The following is a 20,887-nucleotide window of genomic DNA, read 5'->3' as shown; positions in this document are numbered from 1 at the left end:
CGGGGAGGGGGGAGGGCGCAAGGTGGAAGTTTCGCCTAGGGCACGAAACATCCTTGCACCGGCCCTGGATTTAGGCCACTGACCTTAAGAGAAAACTCTTCTTTCTCTCAAGCGCATGGACTGGTGGCTGGTTCTCCAAGTCTCCCAGCACTTGTGCTGTTAATATTCTTATTGGAATCACTGATGGTGCTACTGGTACACAAGCAGGAAACTGAGTAAAAGGGAAGCCTTTTGGTTAAAGCTGCATTAGAAAATTGGAGGGCAACTCCTGTTTGTAGGAAGAAAAATTACAGGAAAAGAAAGGCCATTTCATATATATCAAAAAGCTATTTAAAACAATAGTGACTAAAAACCCTATCAAATAGTTGTCAGTGTCCTTTTAAATTAATGTAGCACATGGGTTGTATTCTCTCTTGTTTATTAAGTTGACTTGAGTTTGAACAAGCAGGGATGGATCTACCGTATGAAGATTCAATATTATGCCATTTTCATCGTATGCAATGTATGATGAGACCATTGTACTCTGGGGGATGGAGGGCTTCTAGGAAAATAGGAATGTGGATCTGTGCTTAATCCACTTAGGTTGACACATTGTTTGTAAAATGGATTAAGAGGTAGGTTTTTCTTTTAACTGACTCAAGATCTTGCAATAACTATACCTGCTATTGGTGCATGGGCCATCTTCTTACTGATTTCAAGTAGAAAAAACCCAAAGTCTTAGCCAATAACTTAAGAAGATGATTGACATTAGAATTTTTAAAATATAATTATTTTCTGTACTGTTATAACACATTTTTTCTATTTCGTTTAGTTCTGTTTCTGAAACATAAAACCATATTTTTTTCTCGTCATAGAGCCGCCAGTGGTGGTGACCAAGGCCCTGGAAGACCTGAGTACCTATGTTGGTGAAAGAATAGAATTATCCTGTGAAGTGTCTGAAGAGGATGCAAATGTGAAATGGTAAGCCACTTTCATCCACCTCAGAGTAGATGCTGTTTTCTCCAAGAATGAAAAGTGCATTGTCTTAAGGACAATTTCATCTTCTGTGTATATAAATCTGAAATGTAATTAGAAAATATCAGAAAGTATTACTTTTAAAAATACTGTGACAGTAATAATATGCTTTTAGTTTAATGAATTCCTTAATGAATTAGTTCACTTAAATCTTTTCTCTTGCCCTACGTTCTACAAAAGCTTCTCTTGATCTTTTCAGGATACTCATTCGTGCAGAACTTGCTTGATATAGTATTAGCAATGGTAAGTTTAATTAAGGAAGTAATACTTATTATCCTCTATCAGGTTTAAGAATGGTGTGGAGCTGACCAATGAACCTAGATCTCGATACCGACTTAAGGTTGATGGTAAAAAACACACTCTGATCATAGATGAAGCTACAAAAGCTGACAATGCAACCTATTCAGTGATGACAACTGGAGGGCAATCAGCTGCTAAACTTGCAGTTGATTGTAAGTACTGTACATCTTTCTATTTGTGTTTGAAATTTTACTCCTGTAACAGAATTGTTTTCCTAGTACACTATTGCTATTTGCCTATTTCTATGAGTCTACTCGGAAAACTGAGCAACATATTTTATTTATTTATTTATTTATATTACTGTAGTGCGTAGGAGTCCTAGTCATGGGCCAAAACCCCATTGTGCTGTGTGCTGTAGAAACACGGAACAAAAAGACAGTCCCTGTCCCAGGGTGCTTACAATCTAATTATAAGACACGGGACAACCGTTGAAAACCGGCACAAGGAGGAGCACAACAAAACAATGAGTATTGCTCATCATGATAGACAGTGGTTTCAACTGATTTTTCTCACAGTGATTTTTCTATTGCTTATCTCCAGGATCAGTGTATTGCATTCTTTTCCTTTGGCTATTATGGGGGTTAACTGACAGTCAAATAGGGCTGGTTGAAAAATTTCTGTCAAAACTTTTTTGATGAAAAATTGGGGTTTTGATCAAATGAAATTTTTCACAGAAAGCATCTGCTTTTCTCAACATTTTTAACTTTTTCATTAGAAAACCAAAAGGCAAATTTTTTTTCACCCAAAACCAGAAAAAAAAACAGGTTGGTTTTTTTATGAAGAGTCAACATTTTCCATGGGGAGAATAAACATTTTCCCACCAGCTCTGTAAGTAGGAGTAGGGCTACCAGGAACTAGTTCCCCAATCCCCAACCCTTAGACTTGTCATGAGAAAAAAGAATAGAAACAATATTGAAAATATGACATAGAAATACATGTAAAAAACTTCCAACACTGGGGTTTGTGGCAATATATCTTTAAAAGTGGCTAGAATACACATGCTTTCTAGCCAAGCGTATGCACATTTGCAGTTTACTGCTTTTTTACTTTGGGGCAAGTGTTGGAAATTATTGTAACATACCTTTAATCATTTTGTAAATGTTTGTGTGTTTATGACAGAATGAACTCTGCTAAAATTATATTCTATCTTTCTTCTAGTTAAGTCCTGCAGTGTTTGCGAACATGTCCCATTTTTGGTTAATCTATCTCAATAAGTCAAGATAATAACTACCAGGAGTATGAGTGGCTATGAAAATTATTAATATACACAAATTTTCATTTCTGGATCACCAGTCTGAATCTGGTCCAGGTTGCAAGTGAGAGAAAGCCACTACTATCTTATAAGTGATCATATATAATTATATATATATATATATATATATAAATTACATTTGTGGTCTCACTACAATTACTAGTGGACAGATGCCACAAAAATTGTCCCTCTTAGTAGGGAGGACAAGGGATAAATAGACTAAGATTGATCTACCATTTGACCTATGAAGATGGTCCCTCATTGGCATGTTGTTAGGGAAAGGATGTGCAGTGTTTGCCCATTCCTTGCCTGTTTTGTGGATCAGAGAAGGAATTATGTTTCTTGTACCATCAGTCAGTCAATATGGCACTTTTCAAGAATATATACAATTAAAGAACTTTAGTCACTGTTACATGAAACATTTGAAAGCCAAATGTTTCACAGCTTAAGTAAAGAATGCATGTTAGATTTGTACATATTATTAGTATTTAGCCTTGAGAGGCGTTTTTGTTAGTAATCATAGGGGCGCTTATCTGATTTTCAGATTATGGCTACTAGTAGCAGCTCCCAAATAAAATCTCGAATGGTTATACAATATCAGCACTAATTTCCATGGTTCTCTTTTCTTAAGTGAGACCACTGAAGATACTGCAGCCACTAACAGACCAGACTGCGAGGCTTGGGAAAGAAATCACCCTGAAGTGTGAGATATCTGAGAACATAGAAGGGAAGTGGTACAAAAATGGGCAACTTCTTCCAGCTAGTGACCGTGTAAAGTTATATCACAAAGGAAGGTAGGCATCCCGAAAGACAAATTGGATTGTAAGGCGATTCCAGAGTGTGAATTGCCCCATTGATATTTTCCACCCCTCACATTCAACCTCCTCAGAGATATTTATATTTGACCTCACAATAAGAGCAATATTCATCAGCTACCAGCTTCACTGCTGCTCCTTTATTTTAGTCAGTTTACTCAGACTGTTGATTAGCCATAATGGAATATTTCATGATGTACCTACATTCAAGGGATGCATTTTGCCTGAGGTTTCTGTATTGCACTCACTGTGGGACATTAAGTAGCAAGATTAAAACAATTATTAGAAATGATAGAAAAATACCATTTTAAGATTTCTGTTTTACTGTATGTTTCTATTCCATTTCCATGTATTGCGCACAGAATTCACATCTCTGCCAATGCAAGTTATGTGCATTTATCAGGTCCCTTTGCATTTAAAATCTGTTCTAAACATTGGACTAATTCTCCAGAAAATTCGTTTACTATTTTCTCCATTTTAAAAAAAGCTAAGGGCCAGATCCTCGACCACAATACTTTTCCTTTGCCCTGCACCAACACACTAAAACGGGTATCTGGGAATTCCACATGTGTAGGAGAATTCTTGGGGTGGTATAAAGCTACCATGTTGGCTCTACTCACTCTTCTGCCACCCCAATATAAGGAGCACCTTGGGACAAACCCCAGCTGCATAATAGACCCTTATGTTGGCATACTGTAGAATAGCCTTGCCGTTGCTCTAACCTGTGGCCCCTGGCGCCCTGGGATTGGGTACGGGAGCCATAAAGGTGGTATAAAGCCACTTATCCTGCACCTCTCAAATTGGGTCCTGCCCTGAGCATAGCTCAGCCGGACCAGAAGGCAGGAGCCCAAAAAAATCTGAGTGTATTTCTGGAGAGTTCACCCAGGCATAGGATAGAGAGCAGCGTGCCTTGCTTATCCACCCTGCCACTCTGTTCCAGGGACAGAACCAGTAGAGTCACAAGGAAGGACCAACAAATATAAGGCCTAGTTCCTGGGAAAGGGGCATCAAATTTTCTCATAGAGATCTAATTGCAACCCTACAGGCAGTGGCTCAAAACACTTGAGTAAAAGAGATTATACTCCCTGTAGTTTTCCATGATCAAATGGAAAACATTAAGACCCCTAACTATTCCTACTTTCCTTGATGCCCTTCTCAAGAAAATCAAATTCTAATCACCAACAGTTTAATTAGCTAAAACACTATTTAGCACACAGTAGCAAAGATTTTTTTAGAGTCAGCAATCTGACACAAATGAGCAGACCTGGTGAACTTGTAACTTCAGATGTAACAATAATTCTTCCTTTTATCTGCATAAATTCTACAAAATATAATTTAAATGGGTTTTTTTTTTAATTTTTCACAGAATCCACAGGTTGGTTATAGCAAGCTCCACTGTTGATGATGAAGGTGATTACATGTTCGTACCAGATGCCTATAAAGTTAACATACCATGCAGAGTACATGTCATAGGTAAGTGCATGACGCATCTATAGTTATAAAGTTTTCTTTGACCTGTGGAAAGTGAGTGCTGTGTGAGATAGCCAAGATTCTGGTCAGAAATTCTTCAGAACACACACGCAATCTCCCATTAGCAAACCAGAGTTTTTACTTAAGCAAAATACAAGGGAAATAGTCAGAAATCATGATCTGGTTATGATTTGAGGGCCTGATCCAAAGACCATTGAAGCCAGAAGAAAGATTCCCCTGCTGAATTTCTAAGCCTAAAAATAAGCAAGTATTAAGAGTTTTCTTCAAACACTTGCTGCTGGCCCTCTATATACCGTGCGTTACAACAGCAGAATGCAGCATTATGTTCTTCAAAGTTTTGACTTTCCATCCTATTTGAATTCTGACACTTTTTGTCAATGTATTTGATACTGGAATAGTGGTACAGGTGCACTTTGCCCCACATACCAAGTGCATTAAGCAATCTATGGTTAATTTTATTAACCAAGATATGTTAAATGAGTCAAATACATGGTTTGTTAATGCATCCAGTTTTTCAAACAAAAGTAAAACATCACAGTGACTGTCCCCTCAATAATGCCCTGTTAGCTGGGTTATGAATCCTAATATTAATAGTAACCATTGAATATTAGGGGTGGCTTTGTCAAACTGTACATCTTTAATATAATGTTATGTTACCTGTATTTTGTTATATATGGCTCTTGTATCAGATAGAGAGGAGACAGGCTAAGAACAACAGAGAATGGCAGTGACCTATCAATGGCTTTGCTGTGGGCCTTTGGAGAATGTTTGGAGATGGGTGGTGTAAGAAAGGTAATAGGATTGGTTGTTTCCCTCCCTCCCTCCCCCCCCCCGGCCCCCAAAAGACAGTTCAACTATATTAAAAATATCAGGGAAGCACCCAACTTAGAGTGTTTTGGACCATTTTTCTCTGCATTATAATAGGCTTTATATTGCACAATTATGCCCAGGTTATTGTACTTACCCAAATGTGCTTCTCAATGTGGCAGGACTTTAATGAATTTGGCAATGTCTGAATTTTCAGATCCTCCTAGGCTCCACCTGGAAAATCTTGGTGACAATAATACGGTGACAGTAGTAGCAGGAAACAAACTACGACTGGAGATCCCAATCTCTGGAGAGCCGACTCCAAAAGTTATGTGGAGTAAAGGGGATAAGGTATAACAGCTGATCCTACTATATGTGTATTTCTGTAGTCCGGTGAAGGGCTTTTTTCACCAAAAATAGTTTTCAGCATGGTGAGTCAATCTGTTTTAATTGTTTTATGGCTCTCACCCTGGCAAAAGATAATGAGGAGACACTTGCTCAGCTACATTGTATCTCTATAATTCTGATTCCAAGGAGAAGAGTAAGCTTTATATATATTTATTAGAAATTAGAAATTAATGGAGATATCCCATCTCCTAGAACTGGAAAGGACCTTGAAAGGTCATCAAGTCCAGCCCCCTGCCTTCACTAGCAGGACCAAGTACTGATTTTGCCCCAGATCCCCAAGTGGCCCTCTCAAGGATTGAACTCACAACCCTGGGTTTAGCAGGCCAATGCTCAAACCACTGAGCTATCCCTCCCCCCCTATGTACTGTTTATGTACTGTTATTTTCCATTTGGTGTTATTTTTAAACAAGGGGTGGATAGCTAAAATCATGCAAATGGAGGAAATGGTCTTGCTGTACATACAATATAAAGGGCAGTAAGGAATCAGACAGACACAGTGTAGAGAAGCCTACGCAATCCTCTCCTCTTCTGAAGTACATGTTTCTGTTGGAAAGAAAAACCCAATCTCCAAATGAGAAGTGAGCCAAACATATCAGATGTGCTATTATTGGAATGTAGACTGCTCTTCTCATAGATTTCTGGAAAAGGCTAAAAGGAACCGTTATGATTGTCTAGTCTGCATAACACAGGCCTACAAATTACTGCAGTTGAGGAAATTGATCTTCCTGTAAACTAGCTGAACTGCAGCTACTCAGTACATTTTAAATAGCACTTGAATTACATTTCTAAAGTGATTTGCCTTATTAACCTGTTCCTCTGATGCTTTCAGTTTCTACTCTGTGAAATTTTGATGGTTTTTGGTTCACAGATTCAAGCCATCTGCTTCACAGGGGTTCACACAGTCTGAAAATTTAAACATAACAGTCAAAAACGCTTTACCTGTTTTTTACATAATTTATGTAAAACTGCAAATGCTGCAAGGTTTTGACAAAAAGCCATAATTTAGCCCATGGTTGCAAATGTTAATGACCCTCTTGACAAACTATTGGAGTTTCAAGTTTGTAGTGAAACAACGAGCCAGGCAAACTCCTTATGGTGATGCAATGCAAAACTTCACATAGATCTGTCTGTGACCACATAGTTCTAAGAAGCCACCTCCATATTTTCAATGCAGCATGCAAAGATAGGGACATATGGTTCTCATTAACTTCAGTAAGAACCACATGGTCAAATCGTTGTGCATTCCTTAGTAAATTTTAATGGTAGTGTCAAAGCTAAGAATCTCTGAAAGGATCCAGTAATGAAATGTAAAGCTCAAGATGGTTCCTGTAGTTGTTTTGCAGATTTCTTTCCTTTAAGTGTACTGTATTGTTCTTTGGTTTTGATTTTTGTTCATTCTGGTTCTCAAGTCAAATAATGCTACGTTTCCCCTCCCCTGATTTTGATTCCTAGTGGATCATGGAGACAGGTGGCAGAATACGGGCAGAAACTTATCCGGATAGCAGCTGTTTGGTAATTGATATAGCCGAGAGGGATGACTCAGGCGTCTACAAAATAATGCTAAAGAATGAGGCTGGAGAAGACTCAGCTAATATCAACATCAAGGTGGTTGGTAAGTCATTCTAATGCACAAGGCCACAGCACCAAACTGGCAGATTTTATTATATCTACTTCACTTTCTTAAAGAAATCCCCCACCTAGAATCAGCTTCTTTTTCCCATATGAGTCTTTCATATCTTTTGTGGTGCCCTAGGGCGCCTGTTTTGTGACCCACCCCAGAGTTTGGCATTCTAGATCCCATCCTTCTAGATGGACCCTTTTTGGAGCCTAAGATGGACTTATCAGCTGTAGGATAAGAGAAACATCTGAAGTACCTTATGTGCAATGGTTGTCCTCCCTAATGATCTATCTAAGATCATTTCCATAGTATTTTGGCACACACTTCACAACCTTTGTTGTATTTATCTTCACAACTTCCCTGTGAGGTAGAGCAGTGCTTTTATCACCATTTTACAGAGGGGGAACTGAGGCACAGAGAAATAAGTGACTCACCCAAGTTCACGCAGAAAGCCTGTGGCAGAGTAAGGAATTGAACTGGGGTCTCTCAAGCCATAGCATAGTATCCTAGCCACCAGATCATCCTTCCTCTCTATGAAGAGGTTTGCTCTAAATTAGTTGAAAGGGTTCACAAAGTGGGACCTATTTTTGACCTCCTGAGCTAAACATTGAAGCCCACATTTCTATAGTGCTCAGGACAGGATTTCATCTCCAGCATGTTCTAAAGTGACCAGATGTCCTGATTTTATTGGAACAGTCCTGATATTTGAGGGTTTTTCTTATATAGAAGCCTATTACCCCCATTACCGTCCCGATTTTTCACACTTGCTGTCTGGTCACCCTGACATATTCTGATGTTTTCTTCCCACCATGTATCTAGTCACAGTAACTATCCCTTCTTGACCTCCAGACTTGATTATTGTGACATTTTTATTCTGCCTTTGAAAACTGCTCCTAGTCTTGCTCTCATGGTAAAGCCTGATTGCACTTTAAGAATTGTTATTTTTATGTTGTTTATTTTACAGCAGTCTGTGTCCTCCTTTACTTCATTATAAAACAAATTTAAAGGTTCATTTTCTTCTAATTAAAAGATATATTTATTGTGTTTGCAACAGATGTCCCTGACCCTCCTCTTGCACCAAATGTGACTGAGGTGGGTGAAGACTGGTGTTTTATGAACTGGGAACCTCCAGCCTATGATGGCGGGTCTCCTCTCTTAGGTAAGTACATTTCCTTTGTTTGGTGATATCATAGTATGGTCAAGGGAAGTGAACTCCAAAAAAATGGACCCTGTATTGAAACAGCTCAGCCTCTGGTCCTGGAAAGTTCAATTCTTGGAAATCAACAGCAAGAGCATCATATGGCTGTTAACTTTCATAAGAGGTGTTTTCTTAGATATCTGGGTTACAGATCCTTGGAGACATGAAGATTATCCTCACCATCTTGTAATGTTATTAAATTACCACTATTCTGACAGGACTGAGTTGGGTGTGCAATTTGCATATGATCATAAACCACCAAACTCTGAAACTTTGTTCTTTTTGAGAGTTAGCAGACTTAGGGAACAGTTCCATGTCTAGCTGAGCAGCTTCCAATATACTACAATAAATGGACATCGGGGTACTCAGAAGCTAGTAGACCTGGGCTCTTAATCACCGTGGGCAAAATACTGTGATCTTATAAAATTAAGTTTAAAAATGGTTGCAGTTGGAAGAGAGAGCCTAACTTGGAACTTTTGGCAAAACCCCAAGGGTCAGAAGGGAATGTAGAATTGTATCCAGAAAGGGGTACTGGCCAGCCAAAAAGATGGCATTTATTTTGGCTTTGTATCTGATTTTACAAATGCTGGTCCCTTATTTAAGTTTACATAATTATGTTTGTTCAATAGGATATTTCATTGAAAGGAAAAAGAAACAAAGCTCCAGGTGGATGAGACTGAATTTTGACCTGTGTAAAGAAACAACATTTGAACCAAAGAAGATGATTGAAGGTGTTGCTTATGAGGTCCGTGTATTTGCTGTTAATGCAGTAGGAATTTCCAAACCAAGTATGCCCTCAAAGGCTTTTGTTCCCTTGGGTGAGTAAACAAGAATATAGACATATCTGCACGTTTAAAACATTGGCTTGTGTATAAAATTTTAAAGAGCCACATCCAACAGTCCTAACTTTCTGCTTGTAATGTCTTCTTTTTATGAAGCAAGGGGATGTTTTACGCAGAAGGGCACAGTAGTGGCATACATTGGACAGAATTCATGAGAGAATAGGTTCAGTGACAGTCTTGGTCCCTCTGTGTATTCCTTAGCAAAATCTCTCATTCTGGAAGCAACCAAGCACTGGAAATTAATTTTAAAAATTGGCCAAAAATCAAATGTCAATATTTTCATGTTGAGTGGCTCAGTGTCATGTGCTACAAACCCCATATGGAGATCTGAGTTTCTTTCAAGCTTACTCCTTTAGTAATAATATTTAGCACTTGCATAGTGCTTTGCCGTTCCAAATAACTGTGCAAACAGTAAATTATCCTCTCAACACATTTGTAAGTTGACAGGTATCAATTCCATTATACAGATGGCAAAATTGGGGCAAAGTAGTTAAGTTAGCCAAAATCATACAGTAAGTTAGGTAGCAGAGCTAGGATTAAGACTTAAGGAGGTCCTGGGTTCCAGCCCTATGCTCCATTTGCCATACCATGTTAGTGAAAACACATTTCTTTCCCCCAGAACGGCTAACATGGTTTCAACATCTTTTCTTAGCCAGGGTAAACTAACCATATTGTAAAGAGTTTTGCATACCCTACTATTTATTATTGGTAATGTCGTAGCATCTAAGAGCCCTAGTCATGGACCAGGATCCTAGTAAACCCCAACCTGGTTAAACCTGATGGACATTGTCCCAGAAAGCTATGTTGGCACCTTTGTGGAAAGACACATGTTTTTAAATGATTCTGATAAACACAGTTTCCCTGTAGTACACACAGTGCCTTATTCTCTAGGACAGTAGGCAGTGGTGGATTAATGCATGGACCCTCGGGGCACATGCCCAGGGGTCCCGGCCAATTTGGGGTCCCTTGCAGGAATGCTGAAACCTGTGTAGAAATGGGCAGGCCAGTGGCACTGGAACTGTGGCCCCTCCCTGCTTCCCCCACTTCTCCCCAAGACCCCGCCCCCTGGCCAGGCCAGAAGCCAGAGCTGAGCCCCGGTAAGAGCTGCCCAGGGAGCCAGGCCACTGTGGCGAGCCTCAGACCCTCCATCTGCCCTGGGTGGGGGCCAGTGTGGCAAGAGCAGACCCTGTCCATGTCCCTGTCCCCCCACCCCCGCCGCCCGGGCACGCCACCCAGGGCAGGTGGAGGGTCCAAGGCTCTGCATAGCAACCTGGACTCCCTGGGCAGCTCTTAATACTGCTGGTCTCCAGCTTCTGGCCTGGTCAGGGCCTCAGGGGGAAGAGGAGGAGTAGGGAATGGGGCCCCGTGTAGGGGGGGCTAAGGCCCTCTTCAGCCTTGCACTGGAAGAGGCTGGCGCCACTAGCAGGGTCTGTGCTTCTTAGCAGGGGAACTTAAAAATTTATCAGCACAGCCCCTGCCAGCACCGCTCTGAGCCTGCCCAAGGCTACTAATGCCCATGTTAAAAGGTGGGCAAGCATAGCCCTCCCACTTTTAAAAGTGGAAGGCCTTGCCCCCCCGCTCCTCCCTCCCAGTTCCAGCACCCCTGGGCCCTCGGGGGGGGTGGGAGGGGCAAATGTTCTTTGTGTCCAAGGTCCCAATAAATCTTAATCTGGCTCTGTCAGTAGGGGTTTGCTGCTTTTTACAGAGGACACTCATAATCCTAGGGAGCATGGGGAAAGAGTGCTGCTGCAGTAGTGTCCTCTCCTCTTCTGAGAGTAACAATACTGTGGTCTGAGGAGCTTCTCATCTATCCAAATACACATCAGTGCTGCAGAGCCTGGTAGATGGAAGTTCTGGGAGCAGTTGCTGGAGGGCCAGTATTTTATTTACTGAGCAGGTGTTTCTTAATTTCTAATGGGACAGAATAAAACACACACCTTTCATAAAGGTGAGAAATAAAGCCTTAAATTCTCCAGTATCTATGCCCTAGAATCTGTGTTGCCACTTTGGGCAGCAATTAGAAGATTCCCACTTGCTGTATATCATAAGTGCACACTTTAATGCTAATACAAATGTTTTCTTTATTTTTAGCTGTCACCAGTCCACCAACTCTCCTGGCAGTTGATGGAGTAACTGATAGCACCGTTACAATGAAATGGCGGCCACCAGATCACATTGGAGCAGCAGGTTTAGACGGCTATGTTATAGAGTACTGCTTTGAAGGAAGTAAGTGACAACAACTATGGTATGCTCCTAGTGCTTAAAATAGGTGAGACTTGCCCCACCTTTTCTCCGTGAGAGCTGACTGTTGCTTTGAGGTAAAAGTTAGCCAGCCAGAATTCTCAAGCTATTGAGTTTCATCCAGGCTCCTTTCTAGCTCCTGCACACCTATCCGTTCCTACATTTGAGCTGGCATTTCAAAACAACATCCAGTTAGTCTAGAGACTTGGCGGCTGTGCACTGTGCTGATGTGAAAGAGTTCATTGTTCAGGGGCTTCCACAGCTTGCTCCCTGAGGACATGAAATCTGGCCACACCAGAGAGATTAAATATTTGGATGGATGGGGAAAAAGGAAAAGCAGGACAAATGAACCTCCTAATTGGCAGTTGGAGAAAACTGGAGAACCACATTTCAACTTGTTTTGGAGTAAAGTCCAGTCACATAGGGGCTTGGAGAGTCTATATCTGGTATCTTAAATCTGTTCAAAATACTAACAAAAGGGTTTCTCTGTGTTTGGAATCAATAGTGGCTTCCTCGAGTACCAGTTTCACACACAGAGGACAGACAGCCCTGTGGCTGTGATATATCATCAGATAGAAGTGGTCCAAGCCACAAAATTCAGATTTGGATTTTGAATGCCCCTTGCATTTGGGAGTGTTCGTGTACAGGATTTTTCATTCAGATATAGAGGCATATAGGAGGATAGGAGGAGGGTAAAGGTGAAACGGGAGAGAAAATTAAATGAGCAGAGGAAAATAATGGGAGACAGAGAAATGCAAACAATATATATCATACAACCAGCAGTTTTACTGTGTAAAGTGATCAAACAGCAAAACCTCAGTGTTTCCCAGTTACATACTTAGCAGAAGCTTTCTTATGAGTGGACATAGAAATGGAGTCTGGGGACAGAAAGCAACAAAGGCTGGTGACATCTGGAATGGGTAAGCAAAACTTGACACAGTGGAATAAGTCATTGTGGGCGTCCAAGATGACTATTTCTGGGGAATGGGTCTGCCAGAAAAATGCAAATTTTGATGAATAGTGGTGCAGTTTAGTTCATTTTAACCACTTGTGATGTTATCTATGCTGTAAATCTAAGGACTAGTATAACCATATTACACAAGTCTCTACAAATGAACGCCAGTTTGTGCATTTAAATCAACAGAAGTTTTTCATGAGTACGGGCTGTAGGATTCAGCCTGAAGGCAAGAGCTGTACAGGATAGAACATATGACCCACAACAGGAAAGCTTTTGGGGATTTAAACACCCCAGTGGAAAAAACAGAGCAGAAAATCAGCCAGATACTACATGGTACTGAGTGCCTTTAAATCTCAGTCAAGTCAATGGGAGCAAAGGGCTGTCAGCACCTCTGAGGAAGCCCTCAGCACCTTGTAGGAGTGGGCTGAAAATCCATAAGGAGCAGGAAAGAGAATTGAAGAAGCTCAGAGGCACTGAGCAGTTGACATAAAGGTAAACACAACTGGAATGGCAGGAAGGGTTTTCCTTCATGTATGGAGGGAGGGAGATAGGAGAAGGTCTGGGAAGAGGAAACATGTAGAACTAGATCCAAATGCAGCACGTACATGATACATTCATATTTTCCTATGATATTTCAAATGCACAGGCCTGGATGTTGTTAATAAACTCTGTAGAAAAAACACTGCACTAAGAAGGCAACTGACGACTTAATAAATCTAAGAGCTGCCGTACATTATGCCATCGTTCCGCACACATAGCTCCTATTGAAGTCAATAGAAGTGTTGGGCAAAAAAAGAAAAATCAGGGATATAATATGGCCTTAAGGTCTCAGTACTATGTAGCTCATTGCAGAACAGCAAGAGGAATTTTCTCTAATCAGATAAGAGGCTAAATACAATATTTATGATAATACCAGTGATAGTATTGAGAGGGATTTTCCAAATATACATTTAAAGTGGCAGAAGACCAAAGATCCTTGTATACCTGTCGAACAGAGCAAATTCTTTACTTTTTTCTTTCAGATAGGTTTAAAACATAAGAAGATACAACAAAATGACAGTTGAATCTGTCATTTTGATGTTACCCACCTCAGATAAAATACAATGATAACAATGTATTTTACATAGATTTCTGTGTGTTTTTATATATCTATATATGCCTCACATATATACATATACATTTATATATACACAATCAAAATTATTTATGTATATATTTTATCATAACATTTAGGAAGCAAGCTTTATAGAAAATACAAACAAATAGATATTTAACTTACTGTGTATCCCTTTTTCTTTCTTACAATGTTCTCTTCAGTCTTTTCCAGTGTCTGTTGTCCCTCGGACTAATTTTTCTATAATGTTTAATAATTCTTTTGAATGTCAAAAGACAGTATCTGTCATTCTTCGTGTTGTCTGATTCTACCTTTCTAGCCCGCTTCTTTATCCCTTCAGTAGTATGTTGTCTCTTTCTTGCCCTTGAATGTGGGATTATTAGAGTTTTTTTAATCATCACATATTTCAGGAAAAATCAGGGAGAAGGGGGAAAATCATAGAAATATATAGATTACAAGTGTCAGGTGTCACAGGCATTGGTTTGTACCCTAGAAACCTTTATTTCCCCAGTGTAGGGCCTGATCCTGCAATTGGATCCACACAGATGGATCGCTGTAGCCATTCAGAGACCCACTGGCTTCAGTGGGTCCCATACAGCCGTAAGGTTGCATCTACATGTATCTATTGCAGGATTGGGGTACTGGGATGAATATCTAGAACTTGCACTGTGGGGCTTGCACGGTGATAACAGGGAATACATTTGAACACAGGAGATCCTACCCCAGAGCCAGTCTTTAATATCCAACTTGATTCTCCTTTAAAAAGGGAGTGGAAGGTCTTTTTTTCCCCCTTTACTCCTTGGTGGGGAGAGAAACCTTATCCACCCTGTAGGAATTAAACCTCAGTAATATATGGACTGATCTAGTTCTTTGTGTCATCTCAGGGTTAGTTAATGAGCTTTTGGTGTCTATAGGTGAAATTCACCCCTGTACAAAGGGCCTGCACAGGACCTGTGCAACCACTTAGACCTGGGTCTGTTTTGAAAGCTAGCAACTTGGCAGCTTACAAGGTTCTCAGTTGAATTGGCTCAGATCCTTGCCATCACATCCATCCACCAGCTTACAACAGTTTCAAAATAATGGATCTTTAAGATTGTGGAAATTACAGAGCCCATGATTTTTATGGCCATGACAGCCATGATCGAAATTTAGCCTTAGGGGTTACCTTAAATTAATTTTTATTCCTGCACTCTGCTATTCTTCTTTCTTCCCCATTAGTTAAATTTGTCCTCTCTCAAACCTCTTTTTCATTCCTTCCCTCTAGTCTCTTTGTCCTCCCTCACTCAATACTCTTTCTCGCCGTTCCCTCCTTTTGTACTGTATTTCCTTCTCCCTTTTTGCTCCATTTCTCTTCTCAAACTCTCCTTTTTTCTCTTTTCTTTCCCCTTTTCATGACTTATCAGTCCAAAAAACAATTTCTTCTGTCCCACCTGCCACCTTTTCCCTGAGCACCTTGAATAGTTCAGAAGAGCATCTCTTCTTTCCCATTAGCCATCTCTAGAGCCATAATCACCCTGAATAGTAGCTCCCATGCACCTTCAAAGTTGCAACTGGCCCAAAGAAGAGGTTCTGTTCTGCCAAGCCACATGCAGTTTGAGGAACAAGATGTTTATCCAAATATGATTAGGCCTCATTTCTGTTCCCACCTGAGCACAAACTGATTACTATTAGGAACCAAAACTCTTTCTGGAGCCACTAGGGGTTTTCCTGTAGGGATGCTCAAATGGAGCGAGGCAAATGCCCTGATGCTCATGGGTTTAAATAGCCGGATGCACTTCCCAGTTGGCACAAAGCACCCAGGCCAAGGGATAGGGCTGAAGACAGCAAAGCAGTGGCATGAAGAAGAATGGGAACCTGATGCAGAGAGAAGATAGTACAACAAAAACTTCCTTGAGTTATCCTATTTGGGTCAGTTGTGGTTCTTTCTTCTTCAACCTCACTTTGTGGGTGGAGCCTCGGCCTTAGTAAACCATGGAGGAAACCAGTTAAACTACTCTGCTTACCTGGAGGAGTACTACTTATACAAGCTTTATTCTGGTGAATGTCCTTCACCCCAGATGCACTTTGCCTGCAAACTCCCTGATCACCCTACAGGTTCCTCTGAATCTTCAGGGAGCAGTACAGATCTATGCATATTACTAACAGGGAATGCTAACCACTGACAATACTCTTGTGTGAAAGTGGGTGTCTGATTAATTTTAATGATGGACTCTCACAAGGTATATCGGCAGATCTGTGTGATGAATTGGTGGAGCCAACTTATGACCTGGAAGGTACAGTATTCAATGAAGGTTATAAAACTTTCTTACCCATACCAAGACAGATTTCTGAGAGCCTAACTGACTTTGGGGGTCATGAACCTCCAGAACCTGTGGCTTTACTTACCCACAGAAAGCTCTGGGAGCATTCAGATGACAGGGAAAGGATCAGGAAACTGAATCCCTGACCCCAACCCTCTTGTGTTAGTTGGAAGAAATTTTTGTAAACAGAACTGTGTTTAATCTCTTCCTAAGAGTGGGTCCCATCCTTATAAAAATGTATCCCAATATTCTTCAGTAATTCTCCAGTGCACTAAAGCTTATAACAGTGTAACTAGTCTTGAGGGCCAAAACCATAGTGGGGTGTTTTTTCTTTATAAGAGAAGTTAAACTCCCGACTTGTTGCTATAAAAATCTGACTCTGAATGTCAAAAAGCTAGGGGTCTTAAAGTGATCCAAATTTGGAGGGCAGGAGGGGAGGGATGGGGGAAACTGTGTCATATGTAACCTGGGCTTTTCTAAAAATATGTAATTTTGCAATGGATCCACAAATTGTATGTGACTGTATTATAGCAAGATGAAAAAACTGAGAACACTGGAATCATTTGAAGAACTCTGATCAGTCTTGTCCTTTTTTCTTAAAGTGACAAGCAGAGAGTCTGTTTTTCATGGCAACCCTATTTGTTAAAATTCTAAAGTAGCTAAATAACAAATACTTCATTAATAAGCATTAGAGCTAACAATATAATGCAGTTAGATCATATAAAATGCTTTTGTCCATACTTAGATCTCAGAACACTCTACATTGTAAGTAAATATCATTAACGCCATCTTACAAATGGGACAACTGAGGTACAGAGAGCTTTGGTGACCTACCTATGGCCAGTCAGTGGCAGAGCTGGGGAATAGAACTCAGATTGCCAATCCTAGGCCCTCTCAATGAACCATGATGTTTCCCAAACGAAGCCAGAGCCATAGGAAAACTGACACTTCATAAATAGCTAATCATGTGCTACTACCATCTATACACGACAGGTGTGATTTTTAAAAGTGCTCAGTGCTGGTCTAACTGTGCTCCCACTGAAGTCAATGGGAAATTTCTCATTGACTTCAACAGAAGCAGAGTTAGGCCAATGCTGAGTGCTTTTGAAAACCACACTCTATGTGCCCTTGTTATTTATCAACAGACTTGTAATGGATTTCTATAATTACATCCTGTAATTACTGTTCACATGTATTTACTTTTTAATTTTTTAAAAAAAGATAATGCTGAGTATCCTTAGAAACATTTCCCCTACTTATGATCAAATCAATGGCATATAATAGCATTATTAGAGAATAAAATCGTTAATCAGCAACAGTTTCTCCGCAGTTGTTCACTATACTGTAAGTTTTCTTGATGGAGAAGTGATTACGTATATAATTCTGTAATTTTGCCCCCTCTTTTCTTTTTCCTAAACCAGCGGAAGAATGGATAGTGGCTAACCCCGAGCTGACAGACAAAACAAGGTACACCATCACTGACCTGCCAACTGGTTCCAAAATTTTCGTGAGAGTGAAAGCTGTGAATGCTGCTGGTCCCAGTGAACCTAGATTGCACCCACAGCCTATTTTAGTCAAGGAAGTTATAGGTAAGATACACCACTGTTTATCTCTTCTCTCACCAATACACACACACTTCATGCTTCCTCTTTCTTGTGACTAGCACCTGCAGTTGGATACTGCAGAAGCACTGCCATCCAGTCACACGCTGAAGCCGTGCCAATGCAGTACTGCAAACTCCAAGCATTCAAAAATCATGAGATTGCCTTAGAAATCATACATTTTGGGTTGTTTTTATTTGCCTTCTGATTTGTTTGGGGGGTTTTGAAGCCTTAGGCCTCATGTTTTCAAGCTTCTTTCTATAGCCAAGAAGGCTAGAAGTTTGCTTTTTCTTTTAATGCAAGTTGAGATTCTCATGTACTTACATGACTCCAGGAACTGGGGCTTCAAAAATACTAAACAGCACACCAAATCTGATGAGACTCTTGATAAAATTGCAAGAATTGGCAACACTGATGCTGGATAGAACAAGCTGCAGGCACAGTGGTGAAAGTAGGCCACATCTATTACTTCCATTTGCTTTTTCATTGTCTCAAAAAGTGGAAGGAACAGTAACGCAAAAAGACATGGTTACACTTACATTCAGTCTCATTCCCTTCTTATGCTGCTGACCAGTGATCACATGGGCAAGATTTGAAATTTGAGAGCTAGTAATATAGCTGAATTTGACCATCAGTTCATACACACATTGTTGTCCACTATTGGATCAGTACAACTGCCCTGGCACCATGTGAAGTTATTTACCCCCCAATATCTTTGTAGCCAGCTGGGACCAAAGGTAGTTACTTGTACATTGCCCTTGCAATTGTCCAATCCAGGGGGCTGCTGGGGGCTGGTTTGGCCTAGCATAAATTAGAACAGTTTAGCATGGGGCTAATATATCAGGCAGGGATCATAAAAGTGTAGCGGCATTCTGAACATTTTACACACTCCCACAGCCCTTTCCTATGGTGGGGGAATCCTCAGCTGGCCAGATAGGGCATTTTTAAAGACCTTCTGAGCCACTGGAATAGCACAGAAGGGCTTTAGCATGAGTAGGATCTGGCCCTTCGTCTTTTTGTGCAGTTTGACCATTTCATTTGACCATCACTGACCTACCCATTAGCCTATCAGTGCGCTCAGCACTTTCTAAAAAATAAGGTCTCTTTAAGATGTCTTAAGTTGGGAACCCAAAAATTGAGGCATCCAGTTCACATCTCACTTTGGAGAAATGTAGGCCATAGGTTTTAATGTTACTAATGTTGGTGTTCACAAAAACACACTATTTTTTTAAATTTGTTTTTTTAGAACCTCCAAAGATTCGTCTACCAAGACACTTAAAACAAACCTACATTCGAAGGGTTGGAGAAGCTGTGAATCTTGTTATTCCTTTCCAGGTAAGAAATAAAGACACAGTTATTAATGCTTATTTTTCTTATATTGAGATTGTTAGAACTGCATGTTACACAACTGTGGTAGGGCATGAAGTTAATTAAATCCTGGTCAGTCAGGATACCTGCCAGATGTTTTTTTTTTGGGTCTTCTGAAATCAGACTGTGCTCAACCAAAGACTGAATTTTGTAACTAGCAAACAGTGCTGATCTATTGTTTGTTGTCCACAGAATACCCATAATCTCCAATGTAGACTTGCCATTACACACAAGAGAATCACTAGCACAGCACAGAGTGGTTGCAATAGACAATGATTAGATATGGTTTCTAGAGCTGGAACGTGACATTTATTCACTATCTTGCTTTGGGAGTGGTGTGTAGTTTCACCAACCCAGCAGAATCTTTGTACAACAATGTTTCATAGAGCCTCTGGGAAGCACAGCTGTTGCCCCAGCACTTCCAAGGATGCAACATGCGCTTTCTACTCCGGCTGGTTAGCTCTGCTGGCTGGAGGCAGGGCTATAGCCTGAAGTCATCCGACACCCCCTGCAGAGGCTAGCTGTTCCAGTAATACTTGTCTGCAGAGTCCTTGCTCTGCTGAATGCAAGAACCCCTACTGTGTCCAGACCTTATGCTTTCTCCTTCCTTTGTGCACATACACAGATGCCGGGCACAATATGTGCTATAGGAAATGCTGCTCCTGGTAAATTAAAAGTACTACTGTGTGGTGTATACACTCTGAAAGGACTGAGGTTACCATATTTGGACAGCACTTCTGAAATTCTCATGTCTAGAAGGGCAAACTCCCAGTAGTGACACTACATGATCAACAAGTTAGTGTCTATTGACATCGCACTGTGATTCTCTTAGGGCATCTGCTTCTGAGAACCACTAAAAACAAAATAATGTTGCCCATTAAGTTCAGAAAAAGACAAGTATTTGAACATGTGATTGCCTCTGAATTGCCTTGTGTTTAGAATTATCTGCTTTTTCTTTAAAGAGTTTCCACCATTCTGGTTCAAGAAGACTTTTATTTTTGTCTTTGAGACCGCCTAACACCTCTTTTTCCTCCCAAAAGCATACTTCAGTTGTTCCATGGCTTTTTACAGGGAAGACCAAGGCCAAAGGTATCTTGGAAGAAAAATGGTGCTTCCGTAGACAAGAACCAAATTAACATCCGCAACAGTGAAAATGATACTATCATCTTTATCCGAAAGGCAGAGAGGAGCCACTCAGGAAAATATGACCTGAAAGTGAAAGTAGAAAACTTGGTGGACAAAGCTACAATAGATATTCAAGTAGTTGGTATGTTTAAAAAAAATTAAAAAAAAAATTATTTTGGCAAAACAGACTCCAAAAACCTGTTACCAGCGTGCTGGAAAACATGAGATTTCCAGTTACAGCCTTCTCTACAATGGTACCTCTCTACTTCAGCTCACTTGGCCAGAGATTCTGAGCCAGGTCCTCAGCTAGGGTAATTGGGGACCTCTGTACAAAACGTCAGTAGCCAACCTGAACATTCCAATCCCACCCTAGAATCCTACACTACTTCACTGTTTGTAATGGATTTTTATGTTCCATATTTGTCCGAAACACTG

At 40.5% G+C, this 20,887-nt stretch overlaps 1 protein-coding gene across 4 annotated transcripts in view; it reads left to right on the top strand.

Annotated features, from left to right (window-relative positions):
- Positions 1–20,887, top strand: part of MYBPC1 (myosin binding protein C1) — a 120,306-nt gene that overhangs the window by 79,740 nt on the left and 19,679 nt on the right. For all 4 annotated transcript variants that reach the window (XM_034778925.1, XM_034778910.1, XM_034778902.1 and 1 more), the window contains 12 exons: positions 855–960; positions 1,300–1,466; positions 3,198–3,360; positions 4,748–4,854; positions 5,897–6,030; positions 7,540–7,699; positions 8,760–8,864; positions 9,533–9,721; positions 11,837–11,971; positions 17,780–17,947; positions 19,206–19,294; positions 20,399–20,594. In XM_034778925.1, the coding sequence (XP_034634816.1) occupies positions 855–960; positions 1,300–1,466; positions 3,198–3,360; positions 4,748–4,854; positions 5,897–6,030; positions 7,540–7,699; positions 8,760–8,864; positions 9,533–9,721; positions 11,837–11,971; positions 17,780–17,947; positions 19,206–19,294; positions 20,399–20,594 (1,719 nt within the window). The remainder of the gene's footprint in view (positions 1–854; positions 961–1,299; positions 1,467–3,197; positions 3,361–4,747; positions 4,855–5,896; positions 6,031–7,539; positions 7,700–8,759; positions 8,865–9,532; positions 9,722–11,836; positions 11,972–17,779; positions 17,948–19,205; positions 19,295–20,398; positions 20,595–20,887) is intronic.

Source organism: Trachemys scripta, chromosome 1, assembly GCF_013100865.1.
Source record: "Trachemys scripta elegans isolate TJP31775 chromosome 1, CAS_Tse_1.0, whole genome shotgun sequence".
Lineage (NCBI taxonomy): Eukaryota > Metazoa > Chordata > Testudines > Emydidae > Trachemys > Trachemys scripta.
This window is presented reverse-complemented; position numbering and strand designations above follow the sequence as displayed.